This window comes from Buteo buteo, chromosome 10, assembly GCF_964188355.1.
Source record: "Buteo buteo chromosome 10, bButBut1.hap1.1, whole genome shotgun sequence".
NCBI classification, from domain to species: Eukaryota; Metazoa; Chordata; class Aves; order Accipitriformes; family Accipitridae; genus Buteo; species Buteo buteo.
Window position 1 is genome coordinate 4423553 of NC_134180.1, and position 27736 is coordinate 4451288.

The window sequence follows — 27736 nt, forward strand, 5'->3', positions numbered from 1 at the left end:
TCTACCGAAAGCCTCTCTTTGCCAAGGAGCAGTTACTTCATTTATCAGTGTCACAGCATGCCAGTTTGGCCTGGGACCAGAGGGGACAGCATCAGGTCTCCCCATGAGAGCCTCACCCCACAGCACCTAGACCCCAACTCGGGCTGTGCTGGCTCCAGTGTCCCTGTACCCCATAGCCCCCCGAGGCTGCCAGTGCTCTGCATTTCCCTCCCCAGTCCCCCATCTCCCTCATACCTTCAGGGTTGTCTGTAGGTCCTGATTCGCACTTGGTCTCGCACTGCTGCATGCCAGGTGGCTGCAGGGTCTCCACACAGTCGCTGGACGGCTGCCCGGTGTGAGCCAGGCACTGGACGGATCTTCTTTGTTGGCCAAGGCCACACTGTGCAGAGCACTGTGGGGAAACAGCACAGCACGGAGCTGTGGTGGCTGCCATGGCTTTAATAACGTGGGGTGAGAAGGCACAGCCAGGTCTTAGGAGGTGTAAAGGGTGCTGGGTGCAGTTGTCCCTTCCCTCACCAGCAGCTGCAGGGACCTCACTGGTACGGCTGAGTGGGCAGCCCTGCTTCCTGAAAAGCTTGGTTTGAACCTCCAGGACTCAGCGAGGGTCTCTCCATCCAGCCCTAAATCACCGGCCTTTCCCAGGCCTCCTGCAACCCAATGTCACCGTGCAGCCTGAGGGGTGTTAGAGGGAAGGGAGGACTGTCAGCGTCGCCCCGCTGTAGGCACCAGGCTGGGCTGTGGTAGGTGGACCAGCAGCGGCCCCGCTTGCAGCCAGCCCAGACCACCTTTGCAGCCCATCACTCCCACTGCACTGCACTGCTCCCTGTCCTCACTGCCCTGCTGCCCCCCAGATACCTGTGGGGGCCCTCCAACAACTTCTGTGGGGCCCTGCTAGGCCCAGGAGACTCCCTGAACCAGCTGTGCACTTGGGCCACCACCGCAATGGCCTCCTGAGCCAAAGGAGGGCAAAGAACTGCCACAGAGTTCTGCTGTCCCCCAGATAGTTGTGGTGGCCACATTGAGTTCTGCTGGCAGGTAAAAGCCTCATGTGACTAGGATTTGAGGGGCTGGGGAGACAGAGTCTTCTTCAAAAACCTCACGGGAAGGATTGTCCCTACCTCTCCCCACTCGCCAGTCACCCAGCGTGGTGGTGGGCAGCGCCGCAGGTTGCACCTCATGCTGGTCGGCGGCTTGGAGCCTTCATAGCACTGGGAGGTGGGCAGAGTTGCACTGTGGTCACCACTCTTGCAGAGGACAATGCGGTGGCGGAAACCTGGTCCGCAGCTTGGGGTGCACTGCAAAGAGAGGACGCATGCGGTCAGCATGTATGGCAAAGAGCAGAGAGAGGTAGCACTGGCTCTCCCCACCAGTGCTCCCACCTTGCCTGTCTCCTGAGCTTCAAGACCATTTCCTACATTATGCTCTCCATGCAGCCATCGCTAATGCTCTGACCTAGCGATTGACTCTGTCCCCCTAAGGACCAGTGCTATCAGAGAGGTGAGGGCCGATATTAAGCACTTACCTCAGACCAGTCCAGAGCAACCCACTCTGGAGGACACGTCTGGTTATTGCAAGGCTCAAGCATCTTTGGCCGTGGATAGGTGCAAGAAGCATCATCCAAGGTCTTCTCTTCAGTGGCAGAGATCTTACGCTTGCAGAAGACACTGCGCGTGCGGACGCCTTCATTGCAACTTCGGCTGCATTCAGACCAGTTCCCAATCACCCAGCTGGAGACAGGTAAAACAGCAAAGTTGTGAGGGGCACAGTGGTCCATGCTTGTCCCCATACTCCTGTACACAGCCCTGTTCCTACTCTGGCCACAGCCTCCCAGGCACCTCTGGTTGAATCACAGAGTTCCTCCACATCTCCCTTTCCCCTTCAAGAGACGGGGAAGGGCCAGCCAGGGAGGGGCTGGGACAATTTCTGAGGAACCGCACTGAGTATCTGCTCTGCACCAAAGGACCAGATGGGGAGGGCTCCTTTCTGCAAGTAGCTCAGTAGCGCAGGTAGGAGGCCACGCTACAGAGACCATCCTCAGCCAACACACCATGTTCTTGGCACATCTCTCACCGAGCAAGGCACAATGTAGCCTTATGCACAGAGCACTGTGGTGGAGACAGGTTTCTACTCTCTGCATCACCACTGCCCCTTCCCCACAGCAATGCACTTGGGCTGTGCAGACTGTGCACTGTATTGTGCTCATGATGGGGCACAGAGGAGAAAACTGTCCCCCCTCTGCGGCAGAGCTGCTCCAGCCAGGTACTGTGGCAGGGGACTCTGACTTGGGAATGGTAGAGAGGGGGGAATTTCACCCTCCTCCATGCTGGCTTTTCCACCCACACTCCCTCGATTCGCTCCAAGCTATGGTACTCACGCCGGGGGGCACGGTTCGGTATTGCACGGCCTCTGCCGCTCTGGCATTTTAGTTTCAGGGCTACAGAAATGGTTGAAGACAGTTGAGCCATCAGAAAGTTTCTTGCATACCACAGATTGGATCTGGCTGCCTGTCAAGAAAAAGAGGCAAGGGGGAAAGAGAGGAGCACCCTGAGGCTAGTGCTGAGCCAGGCTGCAGGTACAAGCCCCACAGCTCAGCTCCCGCGTGGGCAACGTGACAGGGCAGCCACTTCTCACTGCACTTCATCAAGCCTGAATCTGCTTCTCTATTCGTAACCAAGGCCTCCTTTGCCTCTAACATCTCCAGAAAGAAATGGATGGAGTGAATGCTCACCAGCCAGGGCATGACCTGGTAGAGTTTGCAGAGGATGGAGGATCAAAGTGTCCCAAGGACCTCATCCTCAAATACACCTGTTCTAACCTTGGTCTTGTGACACTTTCTGGGCAGTACTGGGGGAATAGCTGGAACAAGAGGTGGCAACCCTTTGTCAAGGCCTAGCACACAAAAGCGGGCCAGGGCCCTTAGCTTTAAACAGGGAACATTATTAAGCCTTGCTCTTGAAAGTGCCTCTTTCTCCTGAATACCAGCTCAGTCACTCACAGCCACGTTCTCCAGAGCCACGAGACATGGCGCAAACCTTTGTGTCAATCCCCACAAGAACTAGCCCAAGGGATTCAGGGAAGCATCAGTGGTGGTATAGTTCACAGACAATGTAGATCTGAAGGCCAGAGGGGCTGTTGTGACCAGCTAACCTGTTATGCGTTGCACAAGTAAATGAATTCCAAGCACACCATGCCACCTTCCATCACCTCTACCACCAACACCTGCGGTCCAGCCAAAGAATGGCATCCAGGTTGTTTGCCCTGACGCTCTGCCCACAAGATCATGCTAACTGACACCCGCTCGCATGTGGCTGAGTGCAGGGTGGGAATATGTAGAACCTTGAGAGCTCCTTCACAGCAAAGCAGATGCTAAGATCTGTGCGCTGTCTCATGTGGCCCAGACACTGTGCATGGGGGTCACAGGAGGGCAGACACACGTGTTCCCCCCAGCCAACATGGGGTCAAACCTCACCCCCTGCACACAGCACTGAGCATTTGGTCCACGGGGTGTAGTGCCAGGAATACTGGTTCGAGGCATCCCTGCCAATGGGCGCATTGAACTTGTACCGGATCCCCTGCAGCTCTGTCCGCACAAGGACCTGCAAAGAAAGGCACCACCAAGGCATCAGTGCCACTGAAGTCCAGCATGGTCGTGACTGTCCACATGGCATCCCACAACCTCAGGGCACTCTAAAATCCAGGGCAGCTGAAATCTCCCCCCCGCTTCTCTTTCCAGTCCCCTCCGGCATTGACATGGCAGCCACCAGTGATGACAGTAGTGCAGCCATGAAGGTGACATGATCAAAGATCATTCCAAAGCCTGGCAGATTAGGGAGGGAGACCTGAGAATTTGGCCCAGTTTACCCTTGCTCTCTGTGCCCCTTTACTCCAGACAGCAAGGACAGGGACTGATTAGCTCCAATTCCCATCTAGTCACAGCAAGGTCTCTTTAGTCCAGACCAGGCCCATACCAGGTATGGGTATGAAGGAACCATGTTACCAACCATGACAAAGAGGGTGATGTTGGTGGGTCCCAAGGCCTCCAGGGACTCAGGCTCCTCTGGGGATCTCCTGTAGTGGAACGTTGTGCCTGCAATGTCAAAGCGCCGCGGTGGGTCGATGGAGAGCTTCCCATTGATGTAATACTCGCCGCTCTCCCCTCTCAGCGCTGTGAGGACAGAGGAGCAAGGATTAGCAGAAAGGCTGAATGCACCTGTATCCAGCTTTGGCCAGGCGCTTCTCATCTGCCAGGCTCAGAGCACTGCTACAACGGAGGGTAAATATCATCAGCCTCATTTTACAGGGACGGAATAGGCAGGACAAATAAAGTAGGTGCCTGGGTCAGGGTCACACAGAAAATCACTAGCAGAGGTGGGACCCATCGTCTTGTCTCAGCCTGCCCGCCACCTCACTGGTGAAGGATGACACTGTGGGGAGCTCAGCCAGCTACCCGGGGCGGTGATGGGGACAATTGGCAGTGTGACATGCTGTGGCCATGAAGCCACGCTCAAATCCAGCTGTGCAAACTGGGTCTTGGCAGCTGGGGCTACAGGAGGAGGCTGGTCCCCAGGAGCCTGGCTGTGGTTGCCCAAGCGAGTCGCTAGAGGGGGATCGGCTCGCTTGCTCGTCCCCACTCGCATTCCCACGCTCTCCCTGCTTGCTCTCTGCCACCAACACCGCGCTGGCCCCCAGCTCTCCATCACTCCTGCCCTCGCTGCTGGCAACGACCTCATTGCCATGATGCTCTGGGGCAAGGAGGATGCTTTGTACCGATGAGGATGCTCCCTCTGCTCCCACTGGGGTGCAGGGACGGATGCTGGAGTGGGAGAGACTGGTGGCAGTAATCAATAGTGATATGAACTTGGGCTGTGCCTTCAGTGCACAGAAATCCAGTCTGGATGGACACGAGGAGTCCCCGGTATAAGTGGGCCGGGTAGGGAGGGATGTTGGCATCTCCGAACCCAGCAAAGGGAGCTGGCCTGGAGGGATGCGGTCAGGAGAGCCCCGCTGTGATCTCCCACCAGTGCCAGCATCCAGGCAGGCTCCAGCTCCTGCAGAGCCACTGCAGAGGCACCCAGCAGCAAGCCAGCAGTGAGCACCCACCCCATGATCACTGTCGATGGCTTGGAGGACAGGGGAAAGAAAAAAGCCCATTGTAAAAATGAGCTAGAGTCTGGCTGGAAAATTAAGCCCAAGGAAAATGTGAGCAGGTCTATTTTTAATTCCCAGCCCAACATGCTGGCGGAGGGGGGAATGCCAAGGAGCCACAGACAGTGCCAGGAACGGCGGGGTGTGGGGTTTGCTCAGGGTTACACTGCTGAACAGTGAGCGCAGGACGGAGGCAGCGCTGCAGCGAGACAGGGGCTGTGCGGGCCACACTGTTACGGCCCACACTAGCCTGGGACACCCTGTCCTGCCAGCAGGCCCGCTGCCTTCCTCTGCCCCCAACCTCAAGCTGAGACCCCCGACCCCATCCTCTGCTGCAGTGAGAGGTTTTCCTTGCTGGGCCTTTCCCACGCCCTATTAACTGCAGGGAAATGGCAGACCAAGGGGTGTCTGGCTGGGATTTCAGTATCCCCCAGCCCCTTCTCACCTAGGTAGTTGATGGAGAGGTTCAGCTCCCGGATGTCGATGTGGACGGAGCCCTTGGGAATCTGGATCACCTCCTCGTAACCTGTGAGACAACCCGGGGCTGGTGAGCAGTGATGCTCAGCCTCCGAGCCCGGAGCCAACCCTGCCCTGGGCTGGATGGGAGTGTGTGCCACCCTGTTACCCATGGGTTAAACACTAAATGAGATGCTGGCAGTGCAGAGGTGTTCGTGCAGCCACCCACTGCAATTAAACGGAAAAAGCACTATGGCCCGCCAGGACGGTGGCTTGCTTGCTTTGCAGTGCAGGCTTTCGTGATCGGACCAGCCATGCTGGGGAGGTGCTATGGAGCTGGGATCTCCATGGGCATCTCCACAGCCTGGCTTGAGGGCAGCATGAGCTGCAGAGGAGGGAAGGAGCTTGGTGCTCTGTGCCAGGGACTTGGGTGCCAGGGGTGGCTGGGGCACAGCTTGGTTGGTGAACAGGAGTGATTTGCTCCCTGCTTGCAGCCTGGTCCTACCCTCTGGGGTGTTTCTCTGGGATATGTCCCTGCCTGTTCTGCACATCCCCAGGAGGAGGTGAAATTGAGGAGGGACTTGAGGGTGGGTGACGCTGGCTGCGCTGGCCAGGCCGCTTGCTCCCTACCTCCCTCCGGCAGAGACTGGTTGAAGACGCCCTCAACGGTCTCACAGGAGCTGCCGTCTCCCCCACACACGCGACACTTGTCCTCCTTTGAGTCAGAGCCCAGGACACGGTCACAGCCCACATGCTGGAGGAAGGAGCAGCAGGGAATTAGCCGTCCTGGTGGGGCCTTGTCCTTCCCATACCTGACCTGCAGCATCCCAGGGAGCCCATCCCTGGGCTCCACCTCACTCCCCTCCATTGCACCGTACAGCAGGCAGCGCTCAGCAACATCACCTCTGCCCAGCCCCATCTTTCTGCCACTCCTCTCCAAGGGCAGCCCTGGGAGGTCTCTCTCCAGGGCTGGGGGGAGTGAACGCAGAAATCCTGTGACTGTGGGATAAGGCAGAGATCAGGGTGCCTGCCTTGAGCTGGTGGAGCTGCAGCAGCCCAAGGAGAGCTGTGTCCCTGCAGCACCAGCATCACGGTAGAGAGCCCATGTGAAGCCTCTGGCTCTGCCCTGCTGTCACAGTACGTGGGCTAGCAAGCGGGTTACCAGCACAGCTGTAGCTGCCTATGGTGCAATCCCCGCCTTTGTTCCACAGTATGTTCAGCCCCATAGAGACAAAAAGATCCCAGAGACACAGGAAGGGAGACAGACAGAGACAGAGAGGGAGCCTGTCTGCCTGCCTGCTGGGGGACATTTGCCACTCCCACAGCGCTTTCTTATAATTAAACTTTTATAGCCCTCCAGATCCCATTTCAAGGGAAGTATCAAGTGCCTGGGGCTACATAGGCTGTAAATGCAGAGACGCATTGCTAACGCAGGCCAATGGGGCAACTGGTGCATGGAGAGCAGAGAGGCACAAGTCCAGAGGTGGATGTGCTCCTGCTCCCACAGGTCAACCAGGAGCCCAGGCAGAAGGATGCCTGTGTCTGTGTGGGCGGGTGGAGGGCAGCACTCCTCTGCCCAAGGGCCTGCCCTTGCTTTCCCATCCCAAGTCTGTCCCAGACCCCGGCAGCACCTTGCACTCCCCGTTGACGCAGATATCGTTGGAGTCCTGCCGGCACGGCGTCCCGTCCACCACGGCTGCAGCTCGTTCTGTGTAGAAGTTGAAGCCCTCGGCCAGGCAGTTGAGGGAACAGGCTTTCACACCCCCTGGGAAAGAAGCAGAGGTTCAGATGATGCCGCCAAGGAGAGAGAGGAAAGATGTGGCGAGCCAGACCTGGATAACAGCTGCCTTACCGTCAGCCTCCCCATGCCTCCATCCTGTGCCTGGCCCACTGCACAGCTCCAGATGCTCAGGAGGATGTCCCTGTCTGCCCCTGCCAGGCAGAGGGACCCAGGCACCCTCCTTATTGATCAGCACTGAGTCAAGACCCTTGAACTGGACACCGACACATGGTAAGACATTGTGCCTTCTGCACAGCCTGGGAAACATGGGCTGTATGTGACAGGGAAGGAAACAAACTGACTTGTTCTTATCTGGTGTCGGTCACTCCTGGGTCTCCTGGCACTTTACAAGGGCTGTTGACACCCTTGTGCCCATTTTACAGACAGGGAAACTGAGGCAGCAGCTCTTAAGCAACTTGTCCAAAGTTTTTCAGCTCCTAGACCGGTTACTAGGCCAGAGCAACCACTTCTTTCTGTTCAAGCCTGGTGGATACTGAGTCCTTCACAGCAAAGACAATGACAGCAGCATGAGGCCAGAGGGGAAGGATGCTCAAGCTATAGCTAAATTACTGGCTTCCCAACATCCCTTGCCAAAGGACCACCTAAGGAAGAGAGACTGGATATCTGTATATTGGCTTGGTGGTGTCTGGGAACAGGATGTGGGACTGGTTATGGAAGGAGACACCTGAGCAGAGCAGTTTCCTGCCTCCTGTCATTGGATTTTATCAAATGCAGGTGCAGATTGTGGCATTTGCTGCCTTTACTGAGCATCCCAAGGAGACCCAACAGCCTGCATGACCCTGGCAGAGAGATGCATGCCTGAGCTGTGGCAGTTCACTCCTGCAGGCACCGGCAACAGTTGTGAGCCATGTGCCAGAGCTGGGAAGCACCTAGGTCGGGAGCAACCGAAATCTGCAAAACTTGCAACTTGATACAGCACATCAAATGGGCAGATGGAAGGGAGGGGTGGCCCAGCTGTGCCTCGGAGCACCCGAACGCAGCTGGGGGGAAGAAAGAGCAAAGCCAGGAGAGGGAGGAACAGGAGGAGACATGAGAGGGGAAATCAGCAGCTTGGAGGCATGCTGTCGAGCAGGATGCCTGGACAAGCCCCTAGAGAAGGTGCTCGATCAACCCTCCCCCTGGAGAGCCAACCCTCTCTGCAGCACCTCGGGCTCTCTCCTACCTGGCGAGGGAGCTCCAGGGCCACCGAGGGTGACAGCGCAGGCATGACCCTGAAAACTCACAGCCATCTAACCACAGCATGCCTGAGCCCCTGGTCTGTCCAGCCAGACCTCAGGTGCAAAACACCACCAGCACGGCAAGAAAACATGAGTCACGAGGGACCTATGCTGGCTGCAGAATCTCCCAGCTTGGAGAGAGAGTGCCACTGAGTCCCACCACCAACTGCACACGCCACGCATTAAAATGTCCCACCAGCCTGGGAGAGGGGCTTGTGCTGGCCCTTCCTGAGATGCATCTGTGATTTAGCCAGTGCTTGCTGGCTTGGGAACATCTCTCCTGCTGGTGGCCTCGCTCCTGGCAGCCCAGCCGTGTGCTCCATCGGCTGCGTGGGACCCTTTGTCCCTGCTCACATGCAGCTCTAAGGCCACACTCAACCCTGCCATCACTGGAGTGCAGGGCAGACTATGCAATGAAGCAGAGTTGAGAAACAGCCAGAAACCTGGGCTTTTGTTTCAGAGTTCTCAGATGGGTTTGCTAAGCTATTCACACGCACTCCCTAATCCCTTCCTTGTCTCCAGCTATAAGGAAAAGCAAGACCCATTGCAGACACCTTGCTGCAGTTCCCTGGTGGGCAGCCAACCTCTGCCACAGCCTGTTTCTGCCTCTCTGCCAGCTGGTTCCATTTTGGTAGCTCCCAATCAGCTGCATGATCCTACTTTCTATCATAACTCCTCACCGCTGCTGCCCTATGCCCAGCCTCCTCCAGCAGCAAGCAGCCCTGAGTGTAATCATCACAGTCTTGAAAGAGGAGCCTGTGGGGAAAACTGGGATAAAAAAATACAACAAGTCAGAGGAAAAATAAAAAAAAAAAGAAAGAAAAGAGGGAAAATAAAAGATTGGGGATTGGCGGCATGAGGCCATATTTCTGCCTTTGCCTTAAGTGCCTTTGTTACTGGCTGCAAAAATGGTGTGAGAGCATGAACTCAGCTCATTGCAGAGCCAGGGGTGTCCACAGGGGTTTCCTCATTGCCCTCCCCTTGCTGGAACCCAGGAGGATCCGTGTGTGTGCACATATGTGCATGCACACTTAAATCCCTAACAATTTAACCTTCTTTTGAGGTGAGATCAGCAGAGATGGAGGAAAGCGTGTGGAAGAGAGCAAGCCTTCAATGCTGGAACAGTTGCCCCAGTTACAGCCTGTCACTGGCAAAGACCCATCACTGCTGATGCAGGCCCTGTATCCTGGTGACTCCGAGCATCTCGTGCACAGAGGGAGCCTGGGTAGCAACTGCTGAGCAGGGGGAACTCAGCACCCATCACCTTCCTGCCTGCAAGAGCTGACAGTGGGTGCTGGACTTGGGGGTCCATGCACAAAGCTGGGACTTGGGGTCCTGCAGTCATGCTGCCACCCAGCTGCTGCTCCACATCGGACAAATCCCTACTGGTTCTCCTCATCTGGCCACTTAGGAAAGGCTTGCAGATGGAGAATTGCTGCCCTTAAAAGAAAAAGTCCTACGGAACAGAAATGGGGAAAGGGAGAATGAAGGAGGAGGGGGGAGAGAGAGGGATAACCTTGCATTGGTAGCTGCATCCTGACTGCGACTGCTCCAGCAAGCCAGCTGGGCCACCTGAGCTCAGGACCAGTCTCCAACACACCTTCCCCGGTGACAATTTCCAGGCAGGATTTGCCTTTAGCAGCCAGGTCACCCTCCCACTGATCAGAGGAAAGGGGGGCTGGTATCACTGCCCAGTGTCTGTTAGGAACTGCAGTCTCCTCAGTGCTCAGCTGGCCAAGAGGTACTCAGATGGTCTGGGCATCACCTTGTCCTTGTTAAGGCGGTTCCTTAAAAAGGCAACTTTCTAAAGCCCTAGACCAGTGACAACTCTGTGTCCCCACAACAGCAACACTGACCACAGCAAACAGGGTGAATTTCAGACCCCAGAAAGATCCTTTGAAACAGCACGACACGCCTTGACATTCCTGGAGATGGGAATTAAGGACTGTATTTTCAACAGCAGCCAGGATCCAGACCCTCCTCTCCCAGCACGTGAACTATCTGGTGGGAGCTGCGCTTTTTGGGGTGGAAGCATTAGGTCTGGCTGAGCAAGGCAGTGCTCTACGTTCTCCCAGGCCAGCTCACTGCTGCCCAGCGATACCCACATCCACAGGGCACAAGTGGGATCCTCAGCACAAGCCCCATGGGGTGTTTGGCAGCAAAGAGGCAGGAGAGGCTCTACAGTGCCTGTTGTCACCTGTGCAAGGTGGGTCCACCACCATAGGAGAAGAGCCCACTTCCACAGAAAGAGTGGGACCCCCTTAGCCTGCCCACTGCCTACTGAATGTTACTATTAATTGACTGGGAAACAAGCAGCAGACAAGACTATACAACCCTAAAGAGCACAGGGCCTGACATAAACACTGATCAGGTCCCCAGTTCCCTGCTCCCAAAGAGGCAAACCCCCCTGGTCATGCATGGGCCCACAGAGAGCTGCCCACCCTTCGCTTTGGGCTTAGTCCAAGGTACTGCTTTTAATCTTTAATATAGCTATTAAAATAGAATAGAATAGAATATTTTCAGTTGGCTACGCAGTGCCTCAGAGGATGTTTTGCTCCTCCTGCCTGCCCTGTCCCATAGAGGAATTAAAGCGCATTACAATTTATGATGAGCAATCTCCTGTTTTCTGCAAGCCCTTGCTCCTCCCCATCTCTCTCCCAGCCCCGTGAGCTGCTCCACTCTCCCTTGGCTCTTGCATCCGCCAAGAGCAAAATGAATAACTAAGCGAATAAAGCAAAATAAACAAACAATTAAAGCCGCGTTCCACGAGGTATCTGCTGACTGTTGAGCTCCGAAAGGCTGAGCTCAGCGCTTCTCGCTGGGGCTGTGTCTTGCGATCCCGGGGTCTGGGCTCCAGGACTGTTATAAATCACCTCCAGGAAAACACGCTGTACCAGCCTTGTGCAAAACCCAACCTCAACTTGCCAGTGACCCGGCGGCTGGCGTCAGGCTTTCAGTGGGTGGCTCCTTCCCATCCCAAATTCCCTGCAGGATCAGTGTCCTCCCCCATCCAAGCCAGCAGGGTATTCTTTGTCTTCAGGGTGGGGGTGCTTCGTGCCCAGGACACTTCCCTGAACCGATGTGGGGCCAGTGCCTGATGGGCAAATGGCACAAGCACTCCTGCACCACCGCATCTTTTGGCAAGGGGGTGGCTCAATTGTGCAGTGCCAAAGGCAGCGGCTGAACTGAGCAGGGGAAGAGGCTCAGCAGAGGGCCAGGGTGGTGAATGGCACCCAAAGCAGGGACACATGCCCAAAAGCAACCTGAAGAGCAGATATGCTACCAGCTGGAGGGTGGAATGCCCGGGGACGAGGCTGCCAACAAGGATGGATCCTGGGGGGCTGCTTGTGCCAGTAGGGAGGGAGGGACTGACATGCACCACTCCAGAGCAATGTGGGCACCACTAGAAGAGCCCAGGAGGGACTGAGGGAGGGAGATGATGGCCAGCCCTCATTGCCTCCCCGATGCTGGGGTAGGGATGCCTTCTAGCACAGGGGCTGCGGGAGAAAACATGGGTCCTGAGAGCAAAACACCCATGGCAAGGGCAAGACAAGAGGGGGCTGTTCCCTGGGGGTCTGATCTATGACATGGAGAGGGTGGAGGTGCAAGGGATGCTCCCTGCCTCCCCCACACATGTACCTCTGACACCCAAATGACACCAAGTATCACAAAAACCTGCAGGAAAGTGAAGATGCAAGTACTCATGCTGGTAAAGTCACAGTCATAGAATCACAGAGAGGTTTGGGTTGGAAGGGACCTTCAAAGACCATCTAGTCCAACCTCCACCCCTTGCCGTGGGCAGGGACATCTTCCACTAGATCAGGTTGCTCAAACCCCGTCCAATCTGACCTTGAAAACTTCCAGGGATGAGGCACCCACAATTTTTCTGGGCAACCTGTTTCAGTGTCTCACCACCCTCATCATACACTGTTTCTTCCTTATGTCCACTCTAAACCTACCCTCTTTCTGTTTAAGACTGTTGCCCCTTGTCCTGTCACTATAGGCCTTGGTAAAATGTCTCTCTCCATCTTTTTTTATAAGCCCCCTTTACGTATTGAACAGCTGAAATCAGGTCTCCCCAATCCTGACTGACCAGAGCATCCAGATTTGGGCAAAGAATTTCATAGGTGGAGGGGAACAGTGATGACACCTTACCACCTCCACAGTCCCAACTGATCTCAGGGTCCAGTGTGGACAGCCCATGCCATGAAGAGTTGATTCTGCTAATCCCAGCTGACAGCTCCCAGGCAGGTGGGTGTCAGCACACGATTTCTTGAGAACTGGGAGACAGCCACTCTGCTGGCCAGGGGCTTGGCTCCCAGAACAGGCTGAGGAGCTGCAGCTTCCAGCACCTCTCTACTCAAGTGAATGTGCCTCGGTTTCCCTACCTGGGCCACCTCAGAGGAAGACAGTGATACCCTTTGACACTGAATAAACAAAATAAAGCTGCTAAACAGCACGGCTCCTCATGACCATTACCCACAGCCAACCTGGAGAGCTGAGACAGGTCGCTCCCAGATCCCTTCAAGACACGATCATGCCAACGCTCACAGCCTCCTGGGAAGGGGACAGGTTTCATCACCTTATTTTATGGAAGAGGAAGCTGAAGCAGAGGGAGAGGAAGGGGCTTTTTTTGAAAGCTAAAGCAAAAATCCATGTCAGAGCCAGATTACAATTCAAGGGCTAATGTTCAACTGGCCAACCGTCCCCTGGACTCAAACCACTGGGCCATGCCTGGGGAAGAGAGAGGTCTGAGCAAGGGCAGATCCAGCCTGCGGGGCTGTCTTCTACCTTGGCATCCATTGGGGTCTTTGTGTGACTTACTGCTTTGCAATTTTATTACATTTTTATTGATCCATCCCCTGCAGCCTCAGCACATCTGCTCCAGCTGCAGGAGCCCCGCTGGGAGGTGTGCTTATTTACACAGCTGTGAAGGATTTCCCCAGTCAAGTTCATTAACTACATGAAGGAGACGCGCTGTTCTTTCTCATTATTAAGAGATTTCTGCCACAGAAGCCTCCTCCCGCCTCCTCTCCTCGCTAGACACTTCTGCAGGACACAGGAGGACTGACCCCGGGAAGAGGGGAGCACTGCTCTTTGGAGGATCCACCAGTTCGCATCCCTTCCGCCTGTGCAGGAGCTGGAAGCTTTACCTGCCTGTGCAGAGAGGGCTGCCCTGTTTTCTCCCCATCAGGTACCAGACACAAACAACTCCCTTTTCTTGTCTTCCTCTTTGCTCCCTCAGCAGTTAAGGAAACAGACTTGAGGAAAGAAACTAACAGCTCCGATGCTGCTGGGATTGTTTCTGGCAGAGCAATGAAGTTAAAGGGCAATAGTACAGGGGTAAGTGACTCAGGATGGGGGGCATGGCAGGATGGTCATGGGCCAGGCGCCTGGAGGGATGCACATCGATCCGCAGTCGTGCAAGGGGGAGGCAGCACGCCCCAGGAACACGGAGTGGGCAGCCTGCGGGAACTGGGCTAGCGGAGGTGGTGACTAACTGCCCACCAGACCATGAGACCTGTCCTTGCAGAGAGTGGGGGACAGCACAGCCATGCACAGCCCTGAGCCAATTCTGCCTGAGCCAAGGGATGCTCAGCCCAGTCCCAGCACTCACCTCCACGGTATGTCTTCCAGGTGTAGTACTTCCCTCGGAAGGGGACGTTATCGAATTCGGCACACTGTAGCTCTCTGAAGTCCTGGGAGCCCGGCGGGCAGTCCTGCAGCCACAGAGCCAGCAATCAGTGTGTTGGGAGGAGCAGCCTGCCTTATCAGCTAGGAGGGCAGGAGCTGCTACAGAGCTCCCAGCTGCAACTAACACCAGCCCTTCAAGGAAATGGACACCAGCCCTGACAACTGGACACTGCTACAGTATGGCAGGAACATCCTTCCTGCAAGGCTAAACACTATTTGAAGATGAACGGCACGAGCCCTTGGGCCCCAGCTTGTCTGTCTGCAGATGCAACACTTGCTCTTGTGAGCAATCCTTTAAAAGCTAGGTGCAAAGCCCAGGGGAAGCAATGGGGAGCCATTTATTTTCCTCACTACCAGCCTGTGGATGTTAAAGCTACCACTTCCCAGGTCCAAAGCTTCATTGATCTTCCCTGCAGCACAGCTATTTCTCTGCTCCCCTTGAGGTTTAACCCTGGGAAGCAGGGTGCTATACCACATTTCGTGAGCCACTCTCACCTGACCAGGCCTGCACTTGCAGCGTGCGAGAGGCAATCGCTGTCATGTCAGTGCTGGAAGCCTCTGATCTCTTCTCCTTTGCCTTGTTATCTTTTCGGGCCCCTTCTTGATGCCGAAGCCCTGCAGGGATGTACCGCCCACCTGCCCTCTGAGCCAGCTCGCAGCCGGTGCAGGCGTGCATCGTCCTGTTTGGCTTTCCCCATTGCAGGATTGCTGCCGGCACAGCGTGGCTCACCCCTACCCAGCTGCCTTCTCCTGTGGGTCCCACAGCTGCACATAACGCCCCACATCCATGCAGAGAGGGCTCATCCCCACCTCCTTGTTGCGACGCAGCGCTGCCTGCCCCACTGGCAAAGCCCTGCTAGCCCACCGCTGCTCCTCTCCCCGAGCCTGGCAGTACTCACATCGGTGTTGCAGGACCGGTACCGTTTCCGCTCTCCCAGGCAGTACTTTCCTCCAATTGTGGGCCTGCCAAACCAAGAGCAAGATGGGAGAACCAGCTTAGGGCAGTGAGCCACGTTTGTGGCAGGTGGCTGCCCCAAGTTTGCAGAAGCACCATGGCTTTTCCCAACCCTGCTCTGCTGCAAGGATGGATCCCGCCTGGAGGGGCTGCTGCAGAAGCGCAGTGCCCCAGCTGACTTCACATGCTCAGCTGCAAGTGCACAGCGGAGTTGTACAAGTGGCTTTGGGTCTGTGGCTGCAGACCCAACATCAAAGCAAGAGCACCTAGCTGCTGTGAAAGCAGGACATGGGATTTGTGTGCGGGAGCCAAGATCTTCCCAGGACCTGAGTGCAGAGCTGCACAGGCACCTGGCTGCTGCCTTCCCCATTGACCTGAACAGTGATGCCGTAGAGCCAGGACAAGGCAGGGCCATGCCAACACAACCACACACATGTACACCTACCGCGGGCTGTCACAATGGCGAATGGATGACGATACGCCTCCACCACACGTCCTGCTGCACTCTCCCCAGGACGACCAGGCTCCCCAGGCACCATCCACACCCTCCGGTCGGGTGCCAAAAGGCACACACTCCCTTTTGTAGCACCACTGTGGAAAGACAGCTTTAAACACCCTGAGCACAAGGTCTCCTCCTCCCAGAGTGCTCCCCAGCCTCCATCAGACATGGTAGCCAGTTCAGGGCTAGGATCTGATTTGATCCTGTGAAATCTGAACTCAGAGGTGCGCTGGCCTTGGAGCCAAGTTCTCCATTGCAGAGGGCATTCTCCTTTCCCTGGGTACCCTCTCCTCTGAGTCACTCCATCACCATTTGCACACGCTGCGTACTCGGGGTTCACAGGGGTGGTGGGACCAGTGCCCCCCCTCCCAAACCCCAGTGCACCATCCTGTGGGGAAGACAGCCATGGGCAAGTGGGTCACATTCCCACTTCTCCTCTAAAGAGGTCCTGGGGACTTGGGTCAATCAGGGTGACACACTGTGAACAGGGACACATAAAAGCACACACCTCACTGCCTATAAAAGCACGCGGCAGTGAGTCCCAGGTGGGATTTGGACTGGAGCTGCTGCTGCTGGGCAGCAGGGCCAGGATCCCTAGGGGGCATGGACACCTCTACCGCCAGCTGCTCCCTCCCAGGATGGAGTGAGTTTTGTATGTGTACTTAGAGCTCAAGTTGTGGTTGATATGTTAAAATGACCCAATCTGCAAAGGGTCCAGGCTAAAATGAAGTTTTGATTGTAATAACAACGTTGTTGTGTCATTGTTCTGCCGAGGATCCTTAAAGAATCCGCCTGCCCCCATCCTATTGGGTGACAGATGCTCACAGAAACTTGCCTATGAAATATTTCCCTTGGACCTGGAAAGCGTCCTGCACCCCCTGGAGTCAACAGTGATGCAAGGAGCAGGACACTGCCAGACCTGCTGCCGTTCTCTGGGCACGGTGCCGGACACCATGCCTCAGGGGCTGAGATAATCCCAGGAAGGAAGAAACCGCTCTGCGCTCCTTCCAGGGGCTGATAACCCACCCTGGAGCTGCTGGCACGGCCTCTCCCAGCTCTTTCTGAGCCAGGCTCTCCATGGGCAGCACAGCCAGCAGGGAAAAATGAACCATGACCTCCCAGGACACTCAGCTAGTGACCTCCTTGCACACCAGTGCCTTTCCAAAGGTGAGGACCCATGCAGAGGAGATCCTCTGCAGGCACAGCCTTTCTGGTGTCCCTGCTGTTGCTCCAGACTGGAGGTACTGGAGCTGCTGCTTCTGCAGGCAGGACCCAGGAGCCTAACCAGCCCCTGCAAACCGCACCATGCACTCAGGGCTCCTGCGAGCATCAGCGATGGGCTCTGATCTTGCACCCTGGCTGCTGGGAGCAGACCCTGGCTTGCTCTCCTGCGGCAAGCACAGACATGTGCTGGCTGTGAGACCAGATATGAGCTGGGGGCATGTGGGGAGGGAGGATGCGTAATGAAAGGCATCCTCACAGGGTGCGCTGATCATAACCTGTGTAACAAGTGCTTGATTAATGAAAATTAAAAAAAAAAAAAAAAGAGAAAAAGAAAACCAAAACAGGCAGGGAAGGAGCCAGCAAGACAGTGAACCTGCTATCTGAGCAGCCAGGCTGCTGGGGGCACCCCTAAGGCACCAGAAACTACCACCAGATCCAGGACTGAAGTCACTCACTGTGGGTTCTTGGGGTAAAACAGGTGAAGCCATAACAACCAGAGGGAATCAGTTAAAAAAAAAAAAAAAGAGAATTTGGGAGGAAGAAACTACCAGAGGTCTGGGATGTGGGCACCACCCAACAGAGCTTGGCTCAGTCTTCCCCCCACACTGGGTGGCAGAGCTCAGAAACTCACCCTATCTCTCCTTTAATCTCACATACCTTAAATAGCTTCTGTGCCCTGATCCTTCCCTCTGCTCTCCCCAGCCAGAAAGGGAGAAGCCAGGGAACACCTCAGAGAGCTTCTTCAGCCAATGGTTGAGGTCTGAGGGCTCGCCTGGCTGGCAAGCACAGGGGCCACCAGCCAGGAGCTCCAGCTGGTGAAGGTGCAGAAGCTTAATAGAAAGGTGCATCTTCTTTCACCCAAGGATATCAAGTCACTTCTAAAGCATGAATTAATACCAAAGTATAAACAGATGCACAGGAAGGTAACTGGGGGTTCAAACTGAGTCAGTGTCTTCACTGGGAATAGCTCCCATGAGTCCTGGGTGCTGTGACTGCTTGTCACTTCACTTCTCTTAAGACTTTTGAAGAACTCTGGTTAAAAAACAACTAGTAAGTGGGGGAAAAAAGAGATATTTAAAAGTGGGAAAAGCTGGTAAAAAAAGATGACTAGTAGAAAAAAAATGCCATTGTATATGGTGAATCAGGGGATTGTTTGATTGCAGCAGGAATGTTCAGCCCCAGGAGCTACCTACTCCTTTTTGACCTAATTTCCAGCAGAACTAAGATGACTGTTTGCAAAGAATAATGCATTTGTCAAAGCCATCCTCTTTCCTGCACATCAGCTTCTCCAGCTTCCTAAGAATTTGAAATTATTCTTTAATTTCTTAGGAATTATTTTTCCTCTAGTGGAAAAACACATGCCCATTTAATGGAGAATGTCCCAGCCCCAATTCTCCATTGTCCCAATTATTACTCGGTTTGCAAAGGCACTTTGTTTTAACAGCGCTGCACACTTGCTTTATATTGGCGCAAATGGGTGTAGGAGGTGCAGGGAACAAAGTGGTACGAAAAATCAAGTCAAAATTCACTTTCAAAGCATATGGTGATGGAAAATCCCACCCTCCTCTCTCAACTGAGTCTGAAAAATGAAGGTTTCATCATATCTAGCCTTGCAAGGCAATTTTTCACAAGTTCCTCTGAAAGCATGTTACAAACCCACTGTCCCTCCTGGGGAAAAGGGCAAAAATCACTTTTCTCAGGACAGCCAGGAGACCTCAGCGGACCTGAGAACAAGACGTTCATCTACAGCATATGGCATTGCTTGAGGTCACCTTACTGTGCCTCCTAGGTGAGACCAAGAAGCTCACTGGACCAGGGACTTCATATTCTGCATTTCCAGCAATATGCAAGATGATCTGTACTTTGGGGCAATTACGGACCCCTGGGCTCCTTGGCACATCCCAGCCTCCCCTCGTGCTGGCGAGGAGGGTGGGGGTGGCTCCAGGTTCTGGGAGGCAGGGGAGGACAGGCTGATGGGTGCTCTTAAATCAACTCCGTGCCCACCAACGCAAACAATAATCCCAGTTATCGCTGGAGGAGGGGATTCAACCATTCACTGTCAACTCACTGAGGTGCCCTGAGCTTCCTTACCCCCTTTTCAATGGTGTTGGTTTGGCATATGGTCCCCTCAGCAGCAGGGATGCTGTTGGTTATGCAGCGGTTGCTTTTACTCAGACACCATAACTCACTGCAGACTTCCTGGAAAGAGAAAGATTTGGGGGGAGAGAGGGGGAGAGAGGGGGAGGGAGGAAGAAAGAGACAAAGAAACAAAGCCAAGGTTAGGATTCACTTGTGCTAGGGGCTGCAAGGCTGGGGCAGCAACACGCCGGTGTGCTTGAGAAGCACCAGCTGGGCTGGGACACAGGGACAGGAGTGTTTTCAGCATGGTGGGGGGAAAATGAGATGAAATCTTGGAAGGTGTTGCCAGCTGCAGTCACCCCAAGGACACTGACAGCTCACCCCCCTCTCTGGACTAAGCCTAAGCACTTCTCGTACGGCTGGGGTTCTCTGGATTTGGAGGTTCTACTGCGCTCAGGTACCAGAGCTGGTTCCGAAGCCAGCCCGCACAGCCAAAATTGGTCTTTGTGCCACAGAAGACACATCTCCTTGGACATCCCAGTGAGGCCCGAGCTAATCCTGCTGTGCTCCACCTGACCCCTCTCCCCAGGACTGAGGGATGTTCTCTTTTTTGGGTCTGTGCAGTGGAGGCCAAGCACAAGGACCCATTCCTAGCACCTGCCATGAGCATCCCTACACCACATGGGTCCAGATCCGCCACATGGATCCAGATCTGCCTCTGCTGGAAGCTGGGACTCCCTGGGAGCATCAACACAGCACATCTGTCATCTGCTACAGGAATGTACTGCAGGTCACAGTGTGACTGTCTTGTATACTGGCAAACTCCAGCCACCCTAACAGTCCTAAAAGGGAAGACTCCTCCGGAAGATTTAGAGCCATTTTCAGAATAATCAGAATAACACCAGATACTGAGCTAGCCCTTCAGCAGTTCCAGAAGTGGGCACTTCTGCTCTCTGGCTCTGCAAGGTGCAGTTGGGTCCACAAAGTGGGCTGGGCTGAGGACTCCAGAGCTCTTTCCAGGAGGTTTCCTGAGCTGCAGATCCTGAGCTTTCAGCGCATCCTGACCTCTCAAATTATGAGCAAACAAAAAGCCTCTCTTGGCTGTTCCAGAACCCACCCAAAAGTTACGTTCACGACAGAGACTCTGCAAAGTTGTCACACCTGCTAAATCAGAAAGTCCAGGCCCTTCGAAACGGCTCTGCCACTAAATCAACTAGGCTGGACTTCAACACCTGCAAACTGCAAAGCAACACCTAAAATCCAGAGCTGAGTTTCCTGCCAGTCACCATCCTGCTCCTATTACTACCGAAACAAGCCTATGGAAAAACTTGCTGCTGATTTCAGAGAGCAGCATGCTGTGACTTAGGCTATACATGAAAGTATTGAACAGGTTCACATTGTCAATGAAGGAAACAATCTCGAGATGCGAGAGCAGAGCCCGAACAGCCACGGCTGCTGCTAATGTGCTCCCAGCACACACCGGTGCCTCTGTCAGTGCACACCAATGCTGCGGCATGGGCTGAAGGACCCGGCGTGCTCTGTGCTGCATGCTCTGGTGCCGGCACAGCGACTGCCTAGCCTCCTGCTTGCCCCTATGGCAGCATGACCTACAAGACAGCTCCTGCGGGCTGCCTGCCTCCAGTCAGGTAGCAGCCTGTTCATCACCCCTCCGGGCTCGGTTCAGCCTTGCAGCAAGGCATTCCTCCACCCTACCAACCAAGGGCTGTGCTCTAAACATTAACCGATACCCCCGCAGGATGAACTGACTCAGCAACTGGGAATCCTGTGTGCTGGTATGAAGAAAGGTAAAAAGATGAGCTCAGGATTTCTCTGCTTCCCTCCTGTTCCTGGGGTTGTGATAGCAGAGTGCCACAGGGTGAGCCAGTAAAGGAAAATACTGCGAAGTCTGCGCTGAGGACCGCAGCTCCGAGACGCAAAGGGATTTTGGTTCCCAACTCCTTCGCCAAAGCCCAGCTGCAGCTGGTTTTAACCAGTGAAAGGAGAAAGTCTTCCCATCTTCAAAAGGCATCTACCCCTCCATACTGCTCTTGAAGAGCCAGCATGACTATTGGGAAATAGGAGCTCCTGTATAGTCTCTGCTCTCTGTGTCACCACGGGAGAGGACTTCCCAGCTTCAACCAGTGACATCTGTTTGCTCTGTCCCCATTATACCTATTAATCATCTGCTCTGTATTGGCATGGGGGAAGGGATGCTGCTGTGTTTGCACCATCACCCTGGAGTTTGTTTATATGAGGCACAGGATGGGTGGACTTACACATTTACCCAGCTTTATCTGCACGTGCTTGAGCCCTTACGCCCTTTGGGTTTCTCCCAAACACCACGCAAGACTGGGCTAGAAGGGTCATCACAAGGACATCTTGTGCTTTTGTGATCCTTGTATATATACAGGAAGTGTCTGCCCGAGTTAAAAATCAGCTGGGAAACAGGCATGTAAATGTGGAAAGTTTCCATTCCACTGCCTCTAGCTCAGCTGAGGAGGGGCACAGACCGCAGACAGTAGTACCTGACATCAGATACCACAACCATGTTATTCGGACCCAGACTTCTGCTGCTGCTCTGGGTGCCTCATGAGACTGCATCTGCCCCATGTCCAGTGGGCTCTGGGCCCCTGGGCCATGTTGAAAGAGCACTGGACCAGGGAGAGCCAAACTTTGCCCTTTGTTCACTAAGATGAGCTGGTGAGAACACCAGGAGGTGGTTTAGTGTTTAACCATACTAAATAGACGAACACTCAGAGTGATAAGCTGGTTCACATCAGGTCACTTCAATGGCAGCATTGGGCTTATATTTACATGGTTGCAAGAGAAACTAAACTGTGGTCTGATATGTTTCCTCCTTCACAGCTTTCCAGGGCTTGGACTGGGGTGGGTACACATACATGTGTGTCCATCAGACAACACAGCTGCCCATGTATCTCACTGCTGGCTCCTCTGTTTTCTCTAGAGTAAAGTGGATGTGTTAAGGAGCTCAATTAGTTCAGTGCAGATGCTTCCCCCTCACCACTATGCTCAGATAGTTGGCAATGTCCAGTAGGTTAAGAACAGCAAAATGTCAGGCTGAGGTCCAGGAAGACTCTTTTCTCCTGAAATAACCTTTCCTTTCAGTGGTTTCCTGGGTTCAAAGATCAGGGGATGGCAGCGTGATGGCAGGGGTGGCTTAGGTGGGCAGCTGTCCCTTAGACATACCTACAGCACATCGACCCACCTCATCTGGAAGAAAGATGTTTCTCCGCCTAAGTTTGTGCGAGTAGTATAATGACTTCTAGTAAGGATTATGAAAAATATGTGTGTACAAAGCCTCACTGAGAGGGGAGTCTGGATGAAGGGACTGCAGCTTGGCTTTCAGCTGCAACCCTTGGGGACCAGCAGCAGCCAAGGTATCAGGCAGAGGCAAGAGATCTCTTCCCATGGGACTAATTTGACCGAAACTGAGCTGGGGTCAACATTTGTGGATGGTAAACAACTTCCTCTGTCCTCTCACAGGGAAGCAACGCAAAAAGCTCACAGGGAACATGCCAGTGCCCTTCATTTGAAGCAGGACAGCAAAGCGATGTGGGCAGCAGAGGAACGGCCCCACGGCCCTTTGCCCTTGTAGCCCCCATCCTCCACCCCCTGGGAACCGATAGTAAAGCAGGAAGGCTCTCTACCCCGTATTTACACTGGCGAGATTTAACTCCGTACTGGAAACGGCACTGCTCGTCTGCATCGTAGGCCTGTCCTGGAGCCACGGTTGGGTAGATAAAGTCTTGCTTGGGAGGAGCATTGTTCAGGCATAATCCCATCCCAGAGCTGGAAACAAGAAATGAGAATCAGAGCTCAGAAAGGCTTGTAGGAGAGTGTCACGGTGGAGGACCAGCAGCAGGCACTCCCAGCTCCGCACATGGCTGAACTCTCACATGCTTGACTGCTTGGGGCGGATAACTCTACCAGTCTCCTCTGGGCAAAACTGCTGCTGAAAAAGTGCTCTGAAGTCTTTCTATCTGTGCCCTCAGGGCTGGGAAGCACATGCTGGTTCCTACATAACTCTAGAAGTTTTAATCCGAGGGTTTTGCGTGCTATCGCCAGCGCCTGGCTGTCCCCACAGGTTCCAGGGCCAGCCGACAGAGCGTGACAGCATGCAGGCAGGCGTGTGCCCAGGACCCTTGCGTGGGCAGTGGGTAGGCAGAGGGGCTGCCCTCCCACCCCGTGGCTGCAGAGCCCCAGCTGAGAGCAACCAGAGGTGTCGAGCACGGAGAGCCCCTGCTCTCCAAGCCTGTCCTTCTGCATGCCAGAGCTTTGTAGGAGCGTCCAAATTTTGCAAGGAACACGCCTTTCCCTCCCCCTTCCTTGCTGCTCTCTGAGCTCTCCCTAAATCAAGGCCCCTGTCACCACTCCCCCGGCCCTGAATCCCGGGGTCTTGCATGCACCACAGCCCCATCCTGGCGGAGGCTCCTGGGGCTGCGCTCAGGCGGGGGTGGCCAGCATAAACCGTGGAGAAGGACGACATGAACTCGCCGTCCTCTGCCAGCCCTGCCGAGACCTTGGGGTTACCTGAGGACAAGGCAGCCTCCACTGCAGCGCTTTCCCGGCGCTGTACATGCAACTTGTTTTGCTGTGCTGCATGTCTAGGGGTCAAGAGCGAGGGGGACAGGTTTTACTGTGGCCAAATGTGAGCCACCACATGCAGGATTTGGTGATGAGCCATGCGGTTTGGCTAAGCTTTGCTGGACAGTGAGGCAGACGGCAGCCCTTTGGGGAGGGCTGCCTTCACTGCTTCTCTTGCAGTGTTCCAACAGCAGTGTCACAGCAGCGTCCACCAGTAGAGGTCTGGTATTCAGACTCCCTGGGGACTTCCCTGAACAGTGAGACCGCATACTTGCTTCTTCCAATCATGACTCAAGTCCTACCCAGTCCTTCTGTTAGGTAGTGCCTGTATCCTACCAAAAACCTCACCAAAATTGATCCTGACTACTCATTTTGTGATAGAAACCCTGGGGACTGTCTGAACCCTGCATGAGAAGCTCTTTCAGGCTGCAGAGGCATGACTCAGGCAAGGTGACAATATCAAAACTCTGGGACTTAGGAGCCTAAATCTCTTTCCCGAATGCTAAAGATGCTTTAGAAAAAAAACCCAAAACCTTTCTCCCACATTGCTTGTTCACACCTGAAAACTCTCCCCAGTGTCCAGAGAAGCTGCCTACACCATGCAGACCCAGTTCTGTCTCCAGATCTTTCTTCCCCACCACACCAACTCTTCTCTGCAATTCCTGGCTGAACTTCAGGAACATCCAAATGCCTCCAGAGCTATTGATTTATTTGTGAAGTTTCTGGAAGTGGGCAACCTAAATAAAGGTCTCACATCTGCAAGGTAAATGGAGTTAGTGTCCTCAGCAGGCAAGCAAAACATGGCAAAGTCTAAAGGAAGGAAGGAATGCACATGCCGCTTGGGACAGGATGATGTGCTGGGAGACAAGACAGAACGTGCATGGGCTGTGTGCTTTGGGGGCTTTTCTTTGGCTTTACCCACTGCTCACAAGTGACTGTGAGAGGCTAGAGGTGTGTACTGGTTGTGAGGTAGAAGCAAGGGCAAGGTGAGATGGATTACTTACTCCAGGAAGCTGGTGATGTAATCCCTGCTGCATGTGGACCATACAAACGGGTTGGTCTTCATGGTGATGTGAGCAGCCATGAGCTTGGCCGTTTCTTGCCCACGGGAGCCACAGCTGTTGCCAACTCCATCATGATTCATGCCAAACCTAGAAAGCATCACCAAGGTAATAGAGAGATGATCAGCTGCTGCATTTTTGACACATCTGGATCATCCACAGGAAGGATTTTTCAGCTCCTGTTGGCAGGAACAAACCAACAGGGGCCCTTCCCTGAGACGGCCACTCTGCAGGCACAGTACTCACGTGTGGCCAATCTCGTGGGCAATGGTGAAGGCTGTGGCCAGGCCAATGTCCTCATTGATGCTGCAGCTTCGTTCTCGTTCGCACATCCCGCCGACAGGGGCCAGGCCTAGGGAAGCCAGACAGAGCTGTCACATAGAGTCAGCACAAAGCATTTGCAGGGGCCATAGGTGGTATTTGGGGACTAACTGATGTGTTTCACACTCGCTAACACTGAGCACAGCCTACTGTCACTAACAAGTTTCTTCCCACTGGTTACACTACTGGGCTTTGGGATGGACCCAGGGCTCTTATGGGCTGTGGGTACATGGTCACTCAGCACTGTCAACTAAATTAACAATGACAGGCTTGGAAATGGTAAGAATGGGTCAAAATCCTCTGAATCTCACATCCAAACCCCAGACTATGTGCAGAAGGGGAGCAAGTCCTTGTCACAACACCGGCACTGCTGGTGGGGGAACCTGAGATCAGCTACACCAGCATCTGGGCATCCAAACCTGGCCAGGGCAGCCTGGACAACTGAGTAAGCCAGGATCCAACCTGTCCATCTGCACTTGGTGCTGGCTGACACCCACCATGATCAGGAATCCAGCCTGGCTCCATCTGGAGGGCTGGATCATGCAGAAATTCCCCTGAATCGTGGCAGCAGATTCCCCCAACCCTCTGCCCATACACTGTCCTACCACCACAGGCTGTGCCCGCTGCACTGGGCCAGGGGAGGAACAGTCTCTGTTAAAGGAATGAATTGAGCCATCATGGCACCTCCAGCCTCAATTTCCCTCCCAGGCACCTCATCTGCAGTCGCATCAGGTCAGAGATCCACCAACTTTTCCTTTTTAACTGTGGTGATTCAGAGCAGTAATCCCTCCCTGACTGCTTAGTCTAGACCAGGGCACGACAAATTAGGAGCTACAGCCAGAGAGAACTGCAGGGTCCGTCTACGTCTAGCAGTTTAAATAAAGAACTCCCTTTATAGTCATCACAAAAAAGTCTTATTTCTCTCTGCTAAGCCAGGAATACTCCACTAGGCTATGGACCAGCCCTAGATGCGAGTGGTTCTTAATCATCAGGCTGGACCTGACCCAGGGATATAACAGAGAAGCGTTCCAGAACCCATCTGTCCTCCGGGTTGCTGCTTTTAGTGTTTACAGAAGTAAGGAGGCTACACAGTCAAGCAGGCTGGAAACCACTGGCCTGTTCCTGGCTCCATGGCCGGTGCTCGCAGTAGCGTTGGGCAAGCGCTTCCCCTCAGCCTGATCACTAGGAAAGGGGGATGGCACAGCCCACCCTCACCACGCTCCGAAGATGCATGTGCTAGTGAGAAGTGCTGCTGAAGGGGCAGCAAAATCCTACCTACCCAGGGTGCCGCATGGTTTATTCTTGTAGATGCAAATGTCGTATCTGCAAAGAAAAGAAGGCAGCATTAAGAACACTTACAATGTCAGCGGCTACAAAATAGCGCATCTCCATTTTACTGATGTGTTCACATTCAAAACACTTCAAAACAGCCCACGGCTCATGCAGCACTTCTGGAATGGAAAGTACCGACTGTAACAGGTAAGATGCCTCTGATCTGTATTGTACAACACTCACTTTCCCCAGGCTGAGACTCACTGTGGATTTTTAATGATAGCTTCTGTCCCTTAACTATGGGGCAGTGCTGAGTAGGGTCAGAGGTTTGGTTTTGATGAAATGTGGTGAATCAGCAGGGACAATGCTCTTCCAACCTTGAAGCTCTTTGGGTTTGGGTGGGTGGTCCAGCTCTGCTCACTAGCACCCGGTGCATTCCCAGGAGCTGGCCACTTCTCTCCTGCGAGGCACCAGGTTCAGGGATCTGCCCCAGCAGCACAGGGTGAAGGAGGACAGGGCCAGCCTCCTGTCTGTAAACTCAGGTCCCTTGCAGGAAATCATATCAATCAAATATGTAATTCTGAAAATTTTTTTGAAAAATAAGGAAAACATTTCAGTTTGAAAACATGTTCCATTTCAAAACCCACTGTGGTTTCATTAAAATGCTAAAGTGATTTTTTTATATTTTTTTTTCAGTTTAGTTCTTTACTGAGAATTTTCCAAACAAATTCAATATGGGTTGATTCAAGATGACTCTTCCCTATGTTCCTGGCCTCGACTTCCAGCCATTGCATCAAGGAATCAACTGTTTGCACATCGTTAGCCATGTACAAGGAAAAGCTAAACGAGGACAGCAAAGTAAAATCTCCTCCAAATTGAAATGCAGCACCCTTGCAATGGAACGTAGTAGCAGCTCCAAAAGAGACCAGTTTAGGCCAGAGAGTGAATATTATCATTTAATTGCAGAGACGAATTGCAGGGCCCTCCCCTCCCTCTCTCTGTTCAAATACCTTCTCCAGAACGTGAGACTCCCCCGACATTTGGGTCTTTGTAAAACCCGGGCTGAAAGGAGCAAGGCTAACACTGAAATCTGCATAGGGCGGGCAGGTGGGAGGACCAGCAGTAACTGGGCTGGGACACCCCAGAGCTGGATTGGGGTGTTGCTCCTTAGCCCTGAGGGGCATTTCAACCTGAGTGTGAGCTGGGCTCGGAGCACTGAGCATGCTGACCACGGTGCGGGTTTGGGGGACACCCACATGGCGAGCAGGACCATCTGACCCTGGCGGCCCCATGGGGATGAGAGTGGGGAGGAAGCAAGCTGAGAGCACACAATGGGTTAAGCATAACATGTTCCTGGTGATGGCTCCTGTCCCTTTGGCCCCTGGTGCTCTCTGGAAGTGTCCAAAC

General features: G+C 54.0%; 1 protein-coding gene across 1 annotated transcript in view; it reads right to left on the minus strand.

Moving 5' to 3' along the window:
• The window catches only part of ADAMTS10 (ADAM metallopeptidase with thrombospondin type 1 motif 10), a 59829-nt gene that overhangs the window by 2093 nt on the left and 30000 nt on the right, over positions 1–27736 (minus strand). Inside the window, exons 8-24 of the mRNA XM_075038139.1 lie at positions 26337–26380; positions 24983–25088; positions 24680–24826; positions 22739–22880; positions 19083–19190; positions 15714–15859; positions 15213–15276; positions 14237–14339; positions 7233–7366; positions 6232–6355; positions 5591–5671; positions 4002–4165; positions 3470–3596; positions 2375–2504; positions 1523–1727; positions 1119–1295; positions 235–391 (exon numbers count right to left, since the gene is read on the minus strand). Of these exons, the coding sequence (XP_074894240.1) occupies positions 235–391; positions 1119–1295; positions 1523–1727; positions 2375–2504; positions 3470–3596; positions 4002–4165; positions 5591–5671; positions 6232–6355; positions 7233–7366; positions 14237–14339; positions 15213–15276; positions 15714–15859; positions 19083–19190; positions 22739–22880; positions 24680–24826; positions 24983–25088; positions 26337–26380 (2159 nt within the window). The remainder of the gene's footprint in view (positions 1–234; positions 392–1118; positions 1296–1522; positions 1728–2374; positions 2505–3469; positions 3597–4001; positions 4166–5590; positions 5672–6231; positions 6356–7232; positions 7367–14236; positions 14340–15212; positions 15277–15713; positions 15860–19082; positions 19191–22738; positions 22881–24679; positions 24827–24982; positions 25089–26336; positions 26381–27736) is intronic.